Source organism: Meriones unguiculatus, chromosome 15, assembly GCF_030254825.1.
Source record: "Meriones unguiculatus strain TT.TT164.6M chromosome 15, Bangor_MerUng_6.1, whole genome shotgun sequence".
Taxonomy (NCBI): domain Eukaryota; kingdom Metazoa; phylum Chordata; class Mammalia; order Rodentia; family Muridae; genus Meriones; species Meriones unguiculatus.
In genome coordinates, this window is record NC_083362.1 from 66,509,329 (window position 1) to 66,528,659 (window position 19,331).

Genomic DNA, 19,331 nt, shown 5'->3' on the forward strand with positions numbered 1-19,331 from the left:
ATGGGCGGGCGGAAGACTTATTGGGGTTTTTCTATTTGTTTTGACTTGATTTTTCTTTTAAGTTAGAGAGAGAGAGCAGTAGATAAACATCAAGTTTGGTGGGTAGGATCTGAGAAAAATAAGAATATGATCAAAATGTGTTAAAAAAAAAAAAACAAAGATATACAAAATTCAATTCTAAATACTCTAGTGAGATTCACTGTGAAAAGGAAGGTTACTGTGATCCATGTGAGGAAAACAATTTCTGTTCCTCAAAGGAAACAGCATCCTGGAAATTCTATTAACACTTTCCTGGGCTCCCAGTTTTCAAAGAACAACATAGAATGTATTGGTTGGGATTACTAATCATGGCTTCTGAGCACATTACTATGCTTCTGTCTTCCCATTAATTCCTTTATCTACTTCCTAATCCCTTATGTGTTTTGTTTTTTTCTTTGTCATCTATGTCTTGATATATCTTTAAGAGGTCATATTAAGCATATTATACAGGGATGGTATACTGTTAATAAGAGGAAGATAAAGATAAATTTCAGAATATTGAGAGGGGAAAAAAAAGTAAAAGAAACCTGTGCTCTAGCCAACTTTTGTGTCATCAGCTTCTAGCTGCCACCCCCACAAATACAGAAATGGTTTTCTTTTCTATTCCTTTCATGTTAACTGCAGTTGCTAAAGGCAGCCTACAGAACAATTATAAAATTTCTCCCTAAACCAGGTGTTTAGTTACACAAAAAACTAAAATATAACATTACTCTATAAAGCACTCAAATATGACTAGGAATGTAGCTCAGTTGGTAGAGTACCCACCTACCACGCCTTAGGTTTTCTCCTCACTACCACAGGCATGATGGCATACTCTCGCAGTTCCAGAACCCAGGAGGTGAAGGCAAGAGGAGGCTTACAGTCATCTTTTTTTTTTTAATCACACAGTGAGTTTGAGGCCAATCTGGACTATATGAGATTCTATCTCAAAGAAATTACAAATCTTTTCCCAATGATTAATTTTCTGGATAATCCAAAAGAAAAATGAAACTTCCCCCAATCAGCTCAAAGTATTTTAAAAGTTGCATATAAGAAAACAATAAATGTGGAGTTGGAGAGAAAGCTCAGTATTTAAGTGTACTTGCTCATAATAGAAGACCACAGTTTGGGTCCCAGACCCCATGATGGAGCATGATGGAGCACAACTGCAGTTACAGATGACTTGATTCCCTCTTGTGATCTCCAAGGGCAGCAGGTACACATACATACATACATACATACATACATACATATATATATATGCAAACTCAAACACAAAAATAAATCTTAAACAAAAATGCAAAAATTAATGTTAAAGTGATTTTAAATAAAGCAGTTACACACTCTAATTCCTTCACCAGTGAAATAGGTAATGCAAATCTCAAATCTTCTCATAAAGGCTGAAGGATCTATGTGAAAGAGGGGGTAGAAAGATTTTTAAGAGCCAGAGGTGGTGAATGACTTCAAGGAAACTGTCTTCCAGATACAACAAAGATGTGTATCAAATGTGACAGTATGCATAAGACCTGCATAAACTCAAACCACACAAAAATCCCAGTCTGGAGGAGGGGTTACAGGCATTAAGTCGCATCTTGAACTGAGGGGCTACTGGCACTTTATTACTGCTGGGAGAGGAAAAATTGTGTCATCTTTAATGGCATCAACATCTTTAACTCACAGCCAGGAGTAGTTGGCTGACACAGGCTGGATGTGATACATAGAGAACATGAAGTTGGGTCGGTAAGGAGTTTGATAGGACCTGGGAGGAGTTGAGGAATAGTATGAATATGATCAAAACATTGTATAAAAATTTCAAAAGAATTAATAAAAATATAAAAGAATGCTTCAAAATTACTTCACTCTAACATGTATACATTTTTCTTAGTTTTAAAATGTCACATTTCTGGTATATTTTAATTAAAAACAGAACAGTACATATTTTTAAAAAATATGAAACAGAAGAATGAAGAACAAAGACAAAACATTTCTGGCTTATGAGATATGAAGATAATTCTTTCTGAATCTAAAATTTTAATAAACATGTAGGAAAGGCAATTAATTAAAAAGGATCATGTATACCACATATTGTTTGTATGTGTCTATTTGCACAAGGAGCTGGGCTAGGTGTTATGACACACAATGACTGTACAGGCACTGTCCCTGTCCTCAGTTCAGTCTAGCAGGTAAACCATACAACACAGTCAGGACAATAGTCCAGCTTTTCTGATGCTCTGCTTTCAGTGGCTCCAAATACTAAATGGAAAATTTTGGAAATAAACAATTCCTAAGTTTAAAATTATACAACATTTTAAGTAAGGACATGAAATCTCACCGTCTCACTAGGACCTACCAGAATCAATCAATGCTCTGTCTAGAATTTCCACACTGCATTAGCAACACCCTAGCCACAGGGAACTCAGTTTTCAGACACAATTCACATGACTACAATTGTTTTATTCAAGTAATTCTCATGCTAAATAGTAGCTCCAAATTTCAGTAACCGATGGATACCATAAATGTCGCTAAAGAACAGTTCTGAGTACAAACAGAGCACACTTTTAACCTATAGGACAAAACCTACTAGCAACAGTAATAAGAACTGTTCGTTTTTCTTGAGGCCTAGGGCTGAAGATGACCTTCAACTCTTGATCCTCCTGACTCTGCCTTTCAAGAGCAGGGATGAAATGTGGGTTACCACTCATTCCAACCCAGCTATGACAAAAAATTTCAAAATGTTAAATTTTAACAAGGACAGATTTTCAAAGTAGAGGATAATAAAATTCCAGAGAATTTAAGTGGTATGATTGTTTTGTTAAGAAAAACAAACAAACAAAAAACCCCAACAACAAACACCTCTGGGAGAAATATGTAAAGTAGATCAGAAAAGTGTACAGTGGGTGCTTTAAGACTAGTTACACTAAAATTTCAAGCAAAAAAATGGAAAAGGACTGATCTAGACCAAGCGATAGGAACATAAGAAAAATCATATTCTAGTAATGGAAGATGTAGGGAGAAGAAATTAAGAGTGCCACATTTCTGTATGAGCAACTAGAATGACAATTCTGAGTTCACTTGAAGACGCCAAATTTGAGGTGCCTTTGGGACAATAAAGAGTGCCATCAACTAAACAGACAAATCTTTGAAAAGAGTTACATATACAATTTGGGAATTGTGTACAGAAGCAAAATTGTGAGGGTAAGAAGATAAGGACGAAAAGGAGGAGATGGAGGAGCAATGGTGGAGAAGAGGCAAAAGGAAGGCACAGAATGCTTCGTCACAGTACCAGGGCCCAGTATATTTTAAAGAAAAGTGTACCCAGCTGAACTAATTGCTGCTGAAAAGTAATAAGGAGGAGGATTAGCGGTACTCTCTGTATAAAGATGTATGGCTTCTCCATGGTGATCCCAGTAAGGACAAAACAGAACAAAAACTGAGGTAGATGCTTAACTAGTTAGTGAATATAAAAAAAGAGTGAGCCAAGTTTCATCATTTGTTGATGAGACATTTACCTGAGATGCAGGTAGGAACCCTAGAAGATGGTGGTCCACCAGAAAAATCAAGTTGAGTTTTATCCTGAGCATGAGTCGCTTGAACATGCTTTAACGCTGATAGTATCAGTTAAAAACAAAAACATTAGAACTCCCATATGTTTAAGGGTACATACATACCAGGTAGGAGGGGATATGGTCCCCTAACTTAGGTTAAAAACAAAACAAAACAAAAACACTGGCCTATGACAGAAGACACCTTCAGCATTAACACAGGTGAAAGGAAAAAAAAAAAAAAAAAAGAAGGAAGGAAGACTGATCCTACCTGATACTTTCATTTTTCTGAGAGGGAGATAGCAAGATCTTTTACTAGAAGGGAAGACAGAGGCAGAGCTGTGAGACTGATGAGCAATGATCAGGACAGGCCTTGAACCAGAGAAAAGGTATCTAAATCCCAGGCAATGAGGAGGGTTGCCAGAAGGTCTGTGAGAGAGGACAAATCCTGACAATGACCCATCTAGTATGAGGTTTCCTCCAGTAGAACATATGAAAGGGTAGGGTAAGTACCTGGATTTATTCAGCATTGTGCTACTATATGAATTAACAAAAATAATAAGGAATAAGAAGTATTAATACTAGTTAATTTTAACTGAGTTTATTACTATGGCTATGCTTTACAATAAATGGTTCATCAAAGTCCCAACAGCACCCAGTTGTAATTTTTTTCATTTTAGAAATGAACAACACGTGGCACAAATTAATAAACTGACATAGTCAGGTAAGAAGTACAGCCAGTAAACAAGCCTTGAGATCTCACTGATTTTGAAAATAAATGAAACAATTAAAAAAAAAAAAAGAGTATCATAATTTTAAGATAGTTCATTAAGAGACATGGCTAATAAGATTTTAATTCCTAGTGTTTTTTTTTTTAACTGTTAGAAGGCTGGTATTGAATTTAAATACCTGAACATCAGACATTAGTTTTCAAGTGCTATCTCATTTATCCTTAAATTGTTAACACACATAAAAAAAAAATGAATCTATAACCTGACAGAAAACAAGGCTTAGAAAGTGGTTTCTTTGGAGAACCTTTTATTTCATCCTTGAAAAATAAGGAAGCATCTCCCTTACCTCTTTGCCACTAAGCAGCCCTCACAAAATCAGAGGTAAAAGCTTGTTTGAATTAATTCAGCAGAAAAACACAAAACATACATGTTCGTTCTAATCTGAAATACTTTCCAACTGTTTATTCTATTAAGTGAAGGAAACCAGGACAAGCTTTTGTTGCCATACTACAACTAAAGAACTAGAAATAAAACTGACGAGGGCAAAGGCTTGAACTAAACTACTATTTCCAATTGTCCAACACACACACAGATAACAAAGTTTGGAGAGAGAGCCCGGTGCTCAAGAGCACTGGGTGCTTTTCAGAGGACCTATGTTTGCTTCCCAGCACCCACACAGTGGTTTACAACCGTTACTCCTGTTTCATGGGATTCAATGCTCTTTTCTGGCTTCTAGAGGTACCGCATGCACATACTGTACAGACAGACATGCAGGCAAAACACTCATGCACATAAGCAAGGAAACAAACAAAAAAGCATGTATAACAAGTTATTAGAGTTACTAATTTGGCAGTGATACAATAAATTAAACTGAAATAAACTAGATTCATTCTACAGGCTTACAAGTATTTTTTAATTGAGATTAAAAATTTCAGGCTAGGCCTACACCTTTAATCTAAGCACTTGGAAGGCAGAGTTAGGTGGACCTCTGAGTTTGGGCCCTTGCCAGTCTACAGAGTGAGTTCCAGAATAGCTAGGGCTACAAAGAAAAACCCTGTCTTAAAAAACAAGCAAGCAAGCAAATAACAAAAAAAGGGTTTCTCGAGCCATTTTTCAAAACATTGCCCTTTTTCTGACTGATAAAAAATGAAAATCATCAATATCAAGTGAAACATACATTATATAGCCAATTAAGCTCATATTCTTAAACAATACTGACAGCCATAATATACTAGAATTTACAGAATGGATGGCAGCTATGAAGAATATAACTTATGAAAAACTGATTAATATATTTCTGTCACTGAAAATATTTATAGTTAAACTTCATAAACTTAAAATATCTGGTGTTCAATTCATGCTGTCATTTAACTATCTTTACCTCAGGAAGAGGTATTAGGTAGAGCTTCATTTTTATTTTGAAGCATAAGTGTTAAATAGTAAGAAAACATTGTTTTCCTCTCCTTTTCATATGCATGCTTCCACATGTGAATGCAGATACATATACCTGTGAAGGTCCAATTCTTTCTCCTCATTCTTTTGGGGACAGGGTCTCTCAACCAAACCCAGAATTTTGCCAATAATGTACCTAGACAGATTTCTCTGGGGACCCCTAACACCACCTTTCAAAGCTGGAAATAACAGATGAGCCCCTACAACGACTCAGAACTGGGAATGTATGTATTCTGGGAATCCAAACCCCAGCCCTTTTGCTTGCTTGTCAAGTATTTTTACCACTGAGTCATCCCATCTCTCTAGCTCAATTAAACAATTTTTTAAGCCATGAGTTTTCATTGTTTTACTCTAATGTTAAATGAATGTGAGTGATTAAGGCTTCCTCTACACAGGTTGAGGGTAGCCTTCATAAAGGTATTTCTACTTAAAAAACAATCAGGGCCTGGAGAGATTGCTCAGTGGTCAAGAACACTTTCTACTCTAGCAGAGGACCTAAATTCAGTTCCTACTGCCCACATGGTAGCTTACAACTACCTGTAATTCCAGTTTCTGGGGATATAATGTCCTCCTCTCACCATTATGGGCACTGTAGCATGTGGTGCACTTACAAGCATGCAGGCAAAACACTCCTTAAAAAACAAAAAGAAATCCCAAAGGAACAAAAAAAAAAAAAAAAAACCACTACCTTTAACAAAGATGTAGCCAGCATCCAACTAAAACTGACAGAAAGTCACTGTTTTGAAATGTTGGACTTTTAAAAGACGACAACAACAACAACAACAACAACAAAACACTACTTACCATATACATTAGTATGTCTCTAATCATCACCATGGCTGTTTGATGATCATTCCAAGCTTGATTTAGTGTTTGAAGAAAGTTGTTATTCAGTGAATTTAGTACATCTTCTCGCACCTAGTAACAGAACAGTTCATTAGTTTATTTATGCACACAAATGCCCATACATATGCATGCATGTATATTTGTTCAATAATCAAGTAGAATCCTTAGCTATAAATCAAAGAAATGTTATAGGCCAGGCAGAAGTTAATCTATAACCTACACACAGCAGACTACCAAATGCGCTCATATTGTTCAAATTTCTCTCTTGAATTCTAGATTCTAAAGCACCCCCCCATTTCAAAATGCCCAGTGACTTATCATAATATTGAATCCCAAATCCTTACAATGAACAAGGCTTTATTCTTGGCCAAGCTACCATTTCAATGAAATTTCCTAGCACTCTTCCCCAGGTATGAAGCTGAAAGTCACTGATGTTGATAATGCTGGGCCTGTGATGGCTTTGTGATTCTAGAAGTTACTTCACCTATGGACCTTTGTTTCCTGACATAAAATAGTATCCTCTTGTAGGATTGAAATGAGGACAAATACTGAAGTACTAAGAACAGTGCCTGTAATTCTCTAAACACAATAAATGTAAACCTCTACCTTGGCCATTGCTCACTCAAATCACATGGCCTCACTTCACTTCTTCTTCTACTCAAATTTCAACTAGTCTTCCCTGGCCTCTTACTCCCTCCTTTTCCCCACCTTACACTATTTTTAAAAAATCCCTATATATACACTGTATCTATTTCTCTCTAAATAGGTATACTCTAGTTCTTTATTGTGCTTATATTCTATCTCTCTACTTTATCCTCTGCTATATACTTTATTGCTTCTTCCATTAAAATCTAAATGCTTCCATGGTGACAGAATGCCTCTCTTTCTCAAATAGTACAGTGCCAGGTATATAGAAGATCATATCAGCTATGAGTCACTTTCAACCAGCTAAGCATATTCATGAAGTTCCCTCAAATCTGAAATGCCTTAATCCAATTCTAATAAAAGACCACTCAACTTTAGAAGTCTTTCCTAATCTACAGGCTTGCTACCACCTTCTCTATATAAATTTCCTCCTGTGATATCAGCCCAATGGAAAGATTATTTATTTGCCTAGAAAACAGACTTTCTTCTATGCTTATAATGTTAGAATGAAGAAGTTATCTGTCTGTGTCCCAAGTTCATCTAATTCTTTGAAAGTACACAGCTGGACATTCCTATCTATGTGTCCTACATCCACTGACTAAAACAGTGAATCAAGAGCATGTGGGAGAAAAAGCCTGACACACAAAACAGCAAACAATCTTTTTAGAACATCTGCACTGTACTTTCTATATGCAACTTAGAGATGAGTTCAAGTGTAGAAGAGGATGTGCTCAACAGTACATACATGTAAATTTCACATCAGAGAGCTAACCAAACTCACTTATTAAATGTGGCTGCTATGGGGAACCTGGAACCAACTCAACAGGTCAAGAGAAGAGTACTATGCTGTCAACCTCTACAAACACTTAATTACAACAAGTCTTCCATGGGACAACTCAGATCTCATTAACAACTTTGTAACACCAAACATATGTTAAACATTGTCAGGTTAGGGAGAATCTCAAGCCACGGTGTATTTTTGAAATACATGAATTAATGAATCGAGACAAACATATCTACAAATCTGATTTGTAAATGCATGTAAATAAAATGCCATCTCATAGAACATCAGTTGTTAAGTGAGTAGAAGGAAAGATTAAATAAACAAAATATCCTCACCATACAACAGACTAAGTTAAAACCGAGAAAATTATGGCTAATTCACTTTTAACTTTTGAAATAATATTGTAACATTTATTTATTATCTACTGTGTGTGTGTGTGTGTGTGTGTGTGTGTGTGTGCACACGCATGCACGGATGTGTGTTTGGGAGTGTGGGTGACACTCTGTTCATGTGGAGGTCACAGAATAATGTGGGAATTGCTTCTCTCTATCCACCATGTAAGTCCTGGGGATTGAACTCAGATCATCAGACTTGACAGAAAGTGCTATCCCATTTTTTTTCTTCTATGCAGGAGAAAGATAGTTACTAAATTTTAATAGTGGGATCACATACTATCCAATGTATAATATGAAACCACTAGCACATATCACACACCCAGAATATGGTATATTTTAGCTTTTAGACCCTAGAGTTGCTCTGTGAGTACACTGACTATATCAAAAGAGGAAAAACACATGTTAGTGATAGAGCTATGCTAATCAAAGACTTCCACAAAATGAACCTAACTGTAAAATAATGTACTGAATTACACACACACACACACACACACGTACACACACACCCTCTATGTAAGTATTTTAAGTTTAGGGCTTGTGAGATACAAAGAAGCTAACAACCAATAAGTAAAAATAAAAAGTAAGAAGGCAAGCTGAAACACACTCCATCAAGCTTCATATACTTCACCAGACCACCAAGTTCTGAGTAGTAGTTAAATAAGAACATGACAATGCAGGGCAGGTGTGGTGGCAAATAGCTGGAACCCAAGCACTGGGAGGAGACACAGGCAGAGAATCCTGAGTTCCAGAGACAGCTTTGAGTTACATAGCAAGACTTTTACAAAAAACAATCTACACATCAATGTCTTATGTTCCAAATACCAAAACATGTAGCCAATTATTCTTAAAACTTAAGTGAATTTCCATAACTATTATAAAATCAAGTTAAATACAGTTTGGGAATTTATTCATTCCTTCCCTTCCTTTCTTTCTCCCTCTCCCTCTCTTTCTTTCTGAGACAGGGCTTCTCTGACTTTCCTGGAACTAGCTCTCTAACCAGCTGGCCTTAAACTCATAGATCCACTTGCCTCTGCCTCCCAAGTGCTGGAATTAAAGTCATGTCCCACCACTGCCCCACTGAGTATACATTTCAAGTCAGGAAATTATTCTTAAATATCCCTAACACATTTGTTGAATGCATGAAAAACTGACAATTCAAATAAGTTGTTATAAGATGTTCTCTAAAATGTACTGATTTATATTCTTTAAAACAGCTTAACAACAAATATTTCATGTAAAGTAATGTTTACAGTGTGTATCAGTGTGGCGGTTTGATTAAGATGTCCTTCATAATTCTTGGGCATTTGAATACTTGGTCTCTAGCTAGTGGTTATAACATTAGACAGTGTGTCCCTACTAGAGGGAGTATGTTGCTGGAGCAGACTTTGAGGATTCAAAGCCATGTGCTGTTTCTAGTCTGCTTCCTGTTGGGCATTTGAGATCTGAGCCCTCTATTACTCCAGCCTCCGTGTCTGCTGTCATGTTTGTTGCCATGCTGTCATTATCAATCATTAACGATCCTAAACCTCTGAACTGTAAACCCCAAATAAAATAAACCCTTCCTTCTATATGTTGCTTTAGCTATGGGTTTTGTTACAGTTATTACAAAAAAACAAAAAAAAAACCAACAACAACAAAAAACTATGACAACAAAAAGTTTCTGGGCAAAATTAAAAAGGCATCAAACAGCATTTGCATCACAAATGATTATTCTATTTGCATTATTTTTCAAAGAACTATGCTAACAATCAGTAATAATGAGCTTTTACCAGGCATTTATGATTGTTTTATTGGCTAAAGACCCATTTATATGCACGAGTGGTTGTCTACCTGTTACATGCATTATGTATATATAGTCCCCAGAGGAGCCAGAACTACCGCCTAGAATCCCTAGAAGAGTGGTGAGTCTCCTGTTGTAGGAGATGGGAAACAAAGCAAGTTTTCTGCAGGAGTGTTTCTTAACTTTTCTCCCCAGCCCCATGACTACTTTTTAAAAATTGGACATTCACACAAAACCTAACCAAGAAATAGGAAGTATCTTACACACAGCTGTTATTCTATTCTTATTATTTATACTTTGAGAAAAATTTTTAACAGTTTTCTCCAAATTTTTCTACCCTTAAGTAATGAAAGTGAAGATATTTATTCAAATACACAATTAAAAGTATAAAGATGAAAAAAAAATCTTAATTAAAATTAATATTTTTAAAGGAAGGTAACACAGAAACTAAAATGTACATTAAGTTAATAATTGACCTGTTTTAAAAATTAACACAAAAACTGAGAACAGAGCAACATATAGCTACGTAGTAATACTGTTAATATCATCCATTAACATCACTATTACTTTTTTTTTTTTTCCACCAGCAAGCAAATGACCAGAACCTGCTATAGAGGCAGTACTAGAATAAAGGGATTTCTATACACCATGTACTGAAAGAAAACTTACATTAAATTCATCCAGGTGAAGAGTTGGCATTTGAAGAGCAACACAAGAAGAAACACGGAAGTAACCACGTCAGAAGTTAAGTGTAAGATGGGACCAACTGTGATGAGAAGGACAAAATAAACAGTGGAGAACTAATGGCTGTGTGTGGTACTTGGGCTTGCAAAAGAATGAGATAGTCTCACACAACAGTGGATCAGTTTGCAGGAAATTAAAACCACTTAAAAACTTTTGAAAAATAGAAATCCAGTCAAGAGGATGAAAAGACCACCACTGGCTAGAAAGACCTATCTGAATAATATCCAAAGCATACAAGACAAAAATTTAAAAAAATACTAAATAACCCTATTTTTAAAATAGGCACCAAAAGGTACCTGACTAAAGATATACTGACAGGGAATAACGGTATGAAAAATGTTCAGCCCCATGCCACCAGGAACATGCAAATTAAGACAATATGGTGATCCTATATGCCTCTTAGGATGGCTAAATTAAAACAAAGTCAAAACCAATACTGAAAATATGTGTAACAACAGGCCTCTTATTCACTGCTGACAAAAATGCAAATAAACAGTTTTTATTTAAAACAAACAAGCAAAAAAAACCCTTTCCCTTCAATATGAAACAGGTAAGACTGTGGCACAGGTGAACAGTAAAAGATTACTGAGCACTAAAAGGAAATACAGAACCAGGCCAAAAAGAGACTTAAATGCATCATTCAAGCAATCTGAGCAGGCTACATGCTGTGTGATTACAATTACATGATATTCCGGGAAAGGCAAAACTAAGAAATCAGTAAAATATTGGGTTGTCAGGTGAAAGGATGAATAGGCAGAGCACAGAAGGGTAGTCAAAGAATTCAGCACACTATAATGGTTACGTACATGCCCAAAATTATACCTTTAATGCCACAGAATCAGCACACACTAAAGGCTTATGTAAGCTATGGGCTCTGTGTGGTAAAATGTACCACCCTGTAAGAAATGGTGGTCGAAGGGGAGACAGTGAGAACCATGGGAAATTTCTGTATGTTCCATTCAATTTTGTTAGAAATGTAAAATTTCTCTGGAAAATAAAGGACATTTAAACCAATTTTAGGGTCACCCCAAATACAAAAGGCAGACAATACACATGCTACCTAGGCAGCTCTGATAAGGTCCAGGTGTAGAGACCACTGGCTTGAAGAGCTTTCTGGCTTTTTCACTACTTCACTACTATTGCTATAACAGTATTTACACAATTCTGGCTCCTGATATTTAAAGCCACTGATTAATACACTAGCCTTTGCTTTAAAAGAACAGCATACTTGGCTGTATTTGCAAAGCAGCATGGGAAAGGGCTTTATTATAATGAGAAGTTATCACATGAGAATTTTTTTAAATATCCATCACCCTGATTTGTAAAGTATAGCTTAAAATGGAAAAAGAAAAAAATGTAGTATGTATGTATGTATAAAAACCAGACTCCATCAGGAATTTTTCAGGTTTTGTTCTACAGATGGTGTTAAAATGGGAAAATTAAAGCTATAGACTAGGGGGAAAGAAATCAAAGAAAGTAAAAAACAAACTAACCAAATAAAAAAATAAAAATAAATAAATAAATAGAGCATGCAGTTCATTAAAGGCAAAGAATTTAACTTTAAAAAGGGACAAATGTCTTCAACAGGTACTTCACAAAAGAGGAAAAGCAGAAGGCATTTTTTCAAGGATGCAGGTTAAAACCAGCATGGAAAATTACTAACCATGGTAGAATTGCTAAAGATAAGTTGACAGTACCAAAAGCTGACAAAGCTTTAAAGGAAATAAAAGCAAATTAGTACAGCAATATAAGAAGTTAGATATATGTATATGAATATATAATATATATGCATCATATAATCCAACAATTACACTTCTAAATATTTATCACAGGAAATTAAAATTTATTCATAAAAAGTTTGTACACATATATTTATAATTTATTCATGGTCTCAAAAAAACATACAAGAATCATCTTTTATTAAACATGCAGGTAAATTGATGAGCAAATAGTGATACTCTGAGACAACAGTATGAGCTGATCATTAACAAAAGAAATTAATGGTGCTTCCATCTTGAATTAGTAGAAATAATCACACTCAAAGAAGCCAGTCACTAAAGGTATTAAACTGTAACTCCAGTTACAAGACATTTTTTTGAAAATACAAGATTAAAGTAAAAAGAAAACTGACTGGTAGTTGCTAGAGATGAAGAGACAAGGAGTGCACAGCCATGAAGGGGTATCAGAGTTTTAGGAATAAAGGAACTAACTGTTCCACATTTAATGTAGTGCTGGTTGCATAAGTCTGTATATATGCTAAAAATCAAAGAAAACTAACTGGAAATAAAGGCAATTTTTATATGTTCACTAAAAAAGTGGTAATAAAATTCTCAGATTGGACCTGTTTGTCATTAACTACAATTTGACAAGCACTTTTAAAACAACTAAAATATAAAAAAGTTGGAATTATTAAATAACTTCAACATATTAAACTGATACTATAACCACATTTGCGTATCATTTATTTCTGTGAATACAACTTTTTCTTACATTTAAAAAAAAATTCAACTTTAGAGAACATTAAAGCAGAATTACTGAGTCTAAAGGAAATATTTTTTTTTTTCAGTAATAAAACCTGTTCACCCACAAACAATGCTTAAGCTAGTAATAAGTCAATGACACTCCTGGCAAAGAGAAGGAATGGGACCTGACAAGACATCTGACAGAACGCCCAATTCTTTATTCTTGAGTTTCTACATCCAAGAGTTCCTGTAGATGGACAAGAAGGATGATGCTAGGCCACAAATCTAGACCTTGGAGATATTCTGACAGAATATTCCACACTCCAACACATACAATTTTAACTATTAATAAAAATCTCCGTTTTAAAATTTTAATGCCCAAGGCAAAAAAAAAAAAATCCAAGAACCAATTTTAATCAAATGTCTAGATAAAACAGAAATTATCACCTAAACAAAATGGTAGGTTTGTAATTCTAAAGTTTACCGAAACTTTAACAAAGCCATACAATTAGTAACAAAAGTGAAGTAAAAATTGAGAACTTCCTTTAAGACTCAAAATTCAAGACAGTATTTAGTCCAAATATAGACAAATCTCTTCTATATTTCTCTCATTGAAAAATATTAACATAATTAAAATGAGAGCATGAATTACATAAAATATGTGCTAATTATGCCAAGAACATTGAAAGTACAATGAAGGGATAACTGAGCATATTGTCCTTCTAGAAATTTGTGATATTTTAATCTTCACAGAGAAACCAAAATAACCAAAATCATCATTTCAAATAACACTATAACAGGTCTCTGACCAAGCCACTTAACTCTTTCTTACATAAAGTATGACTGTGACATCTATGTCATATCACACCTGACTGAGATGCCATACTAATACGATTTCCCTTTCTTTATAAGATACGATTTTTATTGTTTTGTATCATTTTGAAGGGAGTTTTCTAGAATTAAAAAAAAATCATTAGATGCCTGCTAATTACCTTTCTGCTTTTAAACTCTAAGACATTAATCATTTCATTTGATGACTTCAGTGTAATAAATTACATCCAACATTTACATGATGTATAAAAACAGCATCTGTTTCTACTTATAAACTTGAGTCTTCTATTAACCATACATGGTCAGGTAGGGTCCTTGTTACTCCACACATATTTCTAAGGAATGCTGTGAAAACATACAGATATATACCATATCCATATATTATGACCAGTGTCAGCACTCAGGATTATAGGTGTTGCTATCTATCTCTCTAAAACAGAAATGTCAGCATGATTAGTGTTCATACTTTGTGGAGTTAATGCACAATGCTGGAACTCCAATTACTTGTATCTTTGCCATTATTCACTTACATTGTTTAGGTTTCTGTATCTCAAAATAAAGCATCTATCAAATAAGAGAATAAAATTTACACTGTGTAGCTTTTACATGAATGAACTTCCTGTCATAAACCTCATTGATTATATTAGCTAGGTTGATGATATTCTAATTACTTTCCACTAACTGTCAAAAATAAAGGTAGGAATCAAAAACATCCCAATAACTTTAAAACTATATTCACTACAATTTTTTTTTTCTGACTGATGCATGATTTTTCTAGAAGTAATTTTACTAACATATAGTTAGTAATACAGCCTGAAGAACTTCACAAGAACTTAAGGTAAAAAGTCAGCAAAGCACTGAAACAGGATTGTTACTAGGCATTTTACACTGTCAGCTCCAGTTGCAGTCACCTTCTTTTAAATATTGAAAATTAATGGCTTAAGAAATACTTAAGACCTAAAGCTCTTACAGTACTTTTCGAAGTCCAATCCACTTGCCATGCTCATTACTCCAGATGCTCTAAGATCTTTTCTACTCCAGCCACCTACACACTGAGCAACTGCCTATCTGACTTCTTTTACATGTAGTAGTCTCCTATCGGAACTGTCATTTTTGTCTTTGTTCACATGATAAATCTTTTTAATCAGTTGTCCAAGACTGACCTCCTTTTTCTATCTTGCCTTTAATTCCCCAGGCAAGAATAATTTATCCTTCAATTCTGATTACCTCATTAAAGTATCTTGTTGGAAGACATCCTGTCTCATTTTAAAATGGCTGAGAAGAAACAGGAGAAACTTAGTACCTGTGGGCATCTGAACTAAAACTAATGAAAATGTGATAATGAATCTGCAGATATGCTAAAGGAAATCTTTCCCCCTTGTTTGACTAGTAGTCTTCATAATAGTTACTATCATTGTATTTTACGCGTAAATGAAATTAAAATATCCCTCTACATTGCTTTACATTTGCCTAAGAATGAGAAGACTTAACAAATTTTTATATAAAAGTTAAGGCTTCTCAACTAACTGGTCTAGGAAACACTTCAAAGCTTAAAAGTTACCAACTTCATTTCTATAACTAGTACCATCACATAAATATAACCTAAATCATCTAAAGACACAACATTTAATACGTGAATTCTTCTCTCTTAAAGCACGGTAGAAAAAAAAAAAATCAAGATATTGAGACATTGGTTTATAGACACAATTTTCTACCAAATAGGATAACAAATAAAAAATGGAATCAAGTTATGTGTTCTACATGTAAGGCTATGCATTTACAAATCAATTCCAAAAAGAAAGTCACCTAAAACTTTAAACTATGGCTCCTCCAAGTTTCCAAATTCCTTATCTGTAAACTACAGCACTGAGAAGTAAGGTCAGAATTACTTTCAACCTACAAATCCAAGCATGTGGATCTAGAACTCCTAATTGTACACAAAAGCAGTAAGCTTCGCTTGACAGACTACAACTGCCTAAACCAGGGCCTGTAATATACTAGGTCCTCAATTAGCAGTTTTCTGAATGATGAAAAATGAACAAGATGAATCTCCCTTATTTTCCCTTCTTCCCTTCTAATTAAAGTAAAATAGCATTCAACAAACAAGATGCTTGGATAAGACGACTTTGAAACCCACTGGAGTAAATGCTCTGCAGAGTAGTAAGAAGCATCTAGATTTTAAGTCAACATCTTTTTCTTCAGCTATCGACAGTCCAAAGCTTTCACAGTTCATTCATAAAATACTACATTATTCAATTAATACTATCAGGTATTAATTAAAGTATTAACCCTAATAATAAGCCAAGCTCAAAGAACATGTTGTGTATTAAAACAGATGGTAAGAAAGTCACATCAAAACTAGTTTTTTTGTGTTTGTGGATTTAATGGAAAAGGTTTTACTCTAAACCCATTTATGGTTCAGATATGAGTAGAAGGCATCACAAATTGTGTGTTTCCAAGTCTTAATAAACTAAATATGCCAAATGTGGTGGATCATGACTATTGTCCTAACACAGGAGTGTTGCAGGATATTTGATCCCACTGTGAACCCTGAAACTGTGAACTGTAAAAACCTGTTTCTAGTTGTGGAATGGCTCAGCCCTAGCACACACCTTTAATTCAAGAGCTTTCTGTAAACAAGAGTTTAAAAAAAGTTAACCTTAGGTCAAGAGGTTGGGCAAGAAATCAGCTCACAGGGAGTAAGTAGAAAGAAAGGACTTTGAGAGAAGGGTATTTAAGACAGTTTGGAGAAGAAGGGGCTCTTAGTTTTTTCTATCTTGGATGAGAGCTGAGGAAGAAGGTCATCTGGGTGCTTTGAGCTAGTAGGCTTTCACCCCAGTATCTGTCTCCTGAGTCTTGACTGGTAAAATTGAACGGTTGGAATTTTACTGATTTGTAACAACACAGGAAGTTTAGAAGAGCCAGTCTGAGGCCAAGCTGGGTTATACAGGGAGGCTATCTCAAAACAAAGAAAAACAGCCTGACTTGATGACACACGTCTTTAATCCCAAAACTAAGAAGGCACAGGCAAAGGCAGAAGTGGAGCCAGAGGCAAGTGAATCTCTGTAGGTCTAAGGCCAGCCTGTTCTAGGCACTGAAACAAACCAAAGAAACCAACAACAGAACCCTAGATTTATCATACAACACTTATTTAAATAAAGAGTTAAGATTAAAAAAGTATAAATTTTATCCTCAGCCTCATTTTAGAAATCAATAAAGTCTAGAAAAGACTAGGATTTTATCAAGATTACTAGCAGCAGAATTAGGCTTATAAATGCAGTTTTCATTTTAACTTAGTACTTTCCTCACTGCAGCTTCATCCACATTACTTATTAAATAGATGCTTGGCAGAAGGATAATTCCCTAACTACAGGACAACTCCAGAGACTTGTCAGTTATAATTAGCATCCCAATTAGGGAGCACCTAAGGAAACTGGCTTCATCCTTACCCTATCAACAACTGGCGAGACTAATGGTCACTATTGCTAAACAAAAGGCAAAGCTGCCTTTCAACATTTCTAAATTCCTTATACACCAACCATCAGCAGGTAACATCATACATGCGAGATGCCAGGTATCTGACAATTTTTGTACTCTGTAAGTCTTATACTGGTGTATACTATTATCCTCACCGGTATAAATCATCAACTGCTAGATTACTTCTGCCTAGTCTCTTCACTTGAACTCTTAAACCATCTTAGTTCACCAAACAATAGCACAAGTAGGATTTTAATAACTTATACAACAGCATGTCACCATCTTGTATAAACCATAACTGGCTCTATAACAGACATATAATTAAGAACCAATGCATTCCGCTGCAGTTTCAAGGTCTGGCATGATGGCTGCTGACTCTCTCGTCAACTTCATCTTGTACTGTTCCCAGAAACTAGCAACTCTTATACTTCTCCATTCACAGAAGATTTCATCAGTATTTGTACCCTAGGAATTGATAAAAAATGTCCTGCTGCCTATTTAAAATCGTTTCACTGAAATCCCACCCTAAGCATTCACTTACATACGGTATACTACCACTCTGTGCTTCGGAAGAGCAGGAGTGTGACAGAAACAGGCTCAGAAAAAAAAAAAATACTATTTGATTTTTTTTCTTTTACAATAGCCCTAACTCCCATTATTTTTCCTCTATCATACTTTTATTGTATTTTTAAATAAGCATTTATATTCCATGGGTAGTGATCAGGCATGGTCTGTTTACCAATATATCCCTAACACTCAATTTAGAGCCTAGCAATTAAGAAATATCCAGTAGGTACTCTGTGAGGCTCCTGACTTGTTCTCTCTTTTCTCCTTCTTCTGATATCCATCCTCTTTGCTTTTCTGGATAGGAATTGAGCTTTTTAGCAAGAATCCTCCCTCTTGATTAGTTTCTTTAGGTGTACAGATTTCAGCAGGTTTATCCTATATTATATGTCTATATGAGTGAGTATATACCGTGTGCATCTTTCTGCTTCTGGGATAGCTGCAGACTACCAATGCAGATGCTGAGACTTATGGGCAACCTCTGGGCAGAGTGCAGGGAATCTTAAGAAAGAAGTGGGAAACAGTAAGCTCTGGAGAGCACAGAACTCCACAAGGAGAACAACAGAACCAAAATAGCTGAGCACAGGGGTCTTTCCTAAGACTGATACTCCAACCAAGGACTATGCATGGAGATAACCTAGAACCCCTGCACAAATGTAACCCAAGGCAGTTCAGTATCCAAGTAACAGGAACAGGGACTGTCTCTGACATGAACTGATTGGCCTGCTCTTTAATAACCTCCCCCTGAGGGGGAAGCAGCATTACCAGGCCACAGAAGAAGACAATGCAGCCACTCCAGATGAGACCTAATTGACTAGGATCAGAAGGAAGGAAAAGAAGACCTCCCCTATCAGTGGACTTGGGGAGGGGTATGCATGCAGGGGGTAGAGGAAGGGAGGGATTGGGATGGGAGGAGGGAGAGAACCACAGGGGGGATACAAAGTGAATAAAGTGTAATTAATAAAGAATTAAAAAAATATATCCAATATGCTGAAATCTCTAATGACAAGCTGTAAGGATACTTCTGAGGTACTCACAAACTAATACGTAAAACTTCTTA

General features: G+C 35.5%; 1 protein-coding gene across 3 annotated transcripts in view; it reads right to left on the reverse strand.

Annotated features, from left to right (window-relative positions):
- The window catches only part of Cul3 (cullin 3), a 76,406-nt gene that overhangs the window by 33,058 nt on the left and 24,017 nt on the right, over positions 1–19,331 (reverse strand). For 2 of the 3 annotated variants that reach the window (XM_060368687.1, XM_060368688.1), the window contains one exon: positions 6,548–6,661. In XM_060368687.1, the coding sequence (XP_060224670.1) occupies positions 6,548–6,661 (114 nt within the window). Of the gene's footprint in view, positions 1–6,547; positions 6,662–10,862; positions 10,908–19,331 lie in introns of those variants that run through there. The other variant, XM_060368689.1, reaches the window with a different exon arrangement.